We start from the raw sequence: 2,500 nt of genomic DNA on the forward strand, positions 1-2,500 counted from the left end.
ACGCAGCTCAATAGCAAAAAGGCACCGGCAAATTCTAATTAGTGTTTCCCAAGCTACTCACTGGTAAGCGATGAAAGGAAGTGGAGCTTTGTGTGGCCGTGCAGGCTTCTGCTTTAAGGTCCGTTGACTTTCGACGCTGAATTACAGGTTTCCTTATTAATTATCACGGAATCTATCATGAAGAGTGTGCTTTTCATATTCCATGTTCGTTATTCTACACTTATGCTTCATTAGCAGTATTAGCTTGCAATGTTTAGTGCTATGTTTTTTTGTTTTTTTGTTTTTTTCTTTTTTCTTTTCTTTTTTCTTCAAATCAGAATGACGATGACATATTAAGACTTACCTCAGCGTCAAACACTCTGAGTATGGACTCATGTTGCAGGACGCGTGCTAGGTGGCGGATTGAAGAGATGTGAAGCTCACGGGCCAGCGCCCCACCTGTCGCACCCCGCACCGGCTTGTCCACATCAGCTCCAACGCTCAGCAATGAACGCACTCTTGTAACATCCTCTTTCAGAACAGCTTCCAACAGATGACTGACGAGCTGAATAGCACAAGTGATTGTGTATAATTTAGACTGGTTATTATTTCGTTACACCTTTATGTAAATTATTATTAACTAGTATCACGTTTTGCCTATAAGGTATGATGGTATTTTAGTCGGAACCAGGACATACCCAGTGTGTGTATATGTTGCCATTGAGGTCACGTTTGTCAGGATTGATGTGTGGATCACTGAGCAGGATGTGCAACACCTGAGTGTGACCTTTCATGGCAGCCAGGTGAGCTGGAGTGTGACCATCATGGTTCACAACATTAGGGCTGATGAACTGCAGGAGGAACAGGACAATGGATGGTTGGTTATTTTCTGCGGCTACGTGCAGCAGCGTGCATTCCCTTCTACCTTTTGTCACGCTGGGACCAGTGTGGTGCACAAGCTGCTCCACGCGCTCCAGCTCTCCCTCCGCCACTGCCCGAAATAATTCATCCTGCAAGAGACAAGCCACCAATAACACCTGCACAGGAATGATCATTGTGATTGTCATCAAAGAAACATCCAATTGTATGCACAAACCTTCTTTTGTGAAATATAAGAAGCTGAGTGGTTCGGAGCTATGTTGACAAATCTCTTTGAAAAGGCTCTTGTCCGGGGCTTTGTTGGTGAGAGGCAAACAGCGACAGTACTGATCTTAGTCCTCTTTGGCGTGCTCCTCGTGGACACACCATCGGGGGAAGTGCTGCGTGCCCTCCGCCTCCCGAAGGCGCTGGATGCACCACTTGGTTTCGAGTTGCACTGTAATGACGTGGGCGTCGAATTGCACTGTGACGTGTACTGCGGCCCTTTCGTCGAGCTGCTGCTTCCTTCGTCCTAAAAGGCAGAGAAAATGCTGATTATCCTCATTACCATAAACCTACTGTGCGTGCACGCATGCACACACTCACCAACATGCACAATTACCCAGAAAGGTTAACTTTACAACTCTAATCAGAAAATTCCAACAGCCAAAGTTACATCCTTATGTTAGAATACTGAATTACCTGTGAGGGAGAAGACGGGGCCATTGATTTCTGCCTAACTGCGTGAGCAAGATTGGTAAATGATTTTCTGTCAGGATTCATTCTGTAAAAAAAAAAAAAAAAAAAAATCTAGGTATGGTCATAAAATGATAATTGTGATAATAGTAATAACAATTGTAATAATAGTGGTACCAACAGCAATAACAACAACGATGATTATGATTATAATGATGATCATCATCATCATTATAATAATAATAATGATAATAATAATAATGGTTCTATCCACTATATCCACAATCTGAAATTAGTAAAACCATTTTTATCATGTTATATCCATCTTTTGGATTTAACCAAAATTTTTCGCTAACCATAATGTTATATTTGTTTCAAGGTCTGACAATGCCAAGTCATTTTCAAGGTGTTTTCTCTACATTGAGAACGAGGCTACTTACTTGTGGAGGTTGTGAAATTCAGTAAAGAATGAAGAGTCGAGGCTGGGACTGAGGCGGGATCCGTGAATCCTGATAAGATGGGCAAGAACATTGCAGGCATCGTCCGACACCGAGACGCTGTTATTTGAGATGAGGTGGATCAGCGTGGGCAGGCAGGGCCTCAGAATACTCAGACGCAGGTGTGGATTACTGGACCCACACAAATTTCGTAACAGAGCCGAAGCATTTGGCGGCACTTCATCCTTCGCGAGCAACCTGTTTCACAAATATTATACGAAATAATTTAATAACTCTGTTAAATCTGAATGAAATTTAAGCATTAATTCGATTATCGTGTGTGTGTGTGTGTGTGTGTGTGTGTGTGTGTGTGTGTGTGTGGATATATATATATATATATATATATATATATATATATATATATATATATATATATATATATATATATATATATATATATATATATATATATATATATATATATATATATCGCGCCTTCAATACTTCGTGCGAAATGAGTACTCACGGCA

General features: G+C 41.0%; 1 protein-coding gene across 3 annotated transcripts in view; it reads right to left on the bottom strand.

Moving 5' to 3' along the window:
• The window catches only part of LOC135101448 (uncharacterized), a 5,119-nt gene that overhangs the window by 1,070 nt on the left and 1,549 nt on the right, over positions 1 to 2,500 (bottom strand). For 2 of the 3 annotated variants that reach the window (XM_064005414.1, XM_064005413.1), the window contains exons 4-10: positions 2,497 to 2,500; positions 1,974 to 2,228; positions 1,540 to 1,621; positions 1,076 to 1,369; positions 678 to 989; positions 344 to 544; positions 62 to 136 (exon numbers count right to left, since the gene is read on the bottom strand). The exon at positions 2,497 to 2,500 is cut by the window's right edge and continues 211 nt beyond it. In XM_064005414.1, coding sequence (XP_063861484.1) covers positions 62 to 136; positions 344 to 544; positions 678 to 989; positions 1,076 to 1,369; positions 1,540 to 1,621; positions 1,974 to 2,228; positions 2,497 to 2,500 — 1,223 coding nt within the window. The remainder of the gene's footprint in view (positions 1 to 61; positions 137 to 343; positions 545 to 677; positions 990 to 1,075; positions 1,370 to 1,539; positions 1,622 to 1,973; positions 2,229 to 2,496) is intronic. The other variant, XM_064005415.1, reaches the window with a different exon arrangement.

The sequence above is a fragment of the Scylla paramamosain genome, chromosome 6 (genome assembly GCF_035594125.1).
Source record: "Scylla paramamosain isolate STU-SP2022 chromosome 6, ASM3559412v1, whole genome shotgun sequence".
Classification (NCBI taxonomy): Eukaryota; Metazoa; Arthropoda; class Malacostraca; order Decapoda; family Portunidae; genus Scylla; species Scylla paramamosain.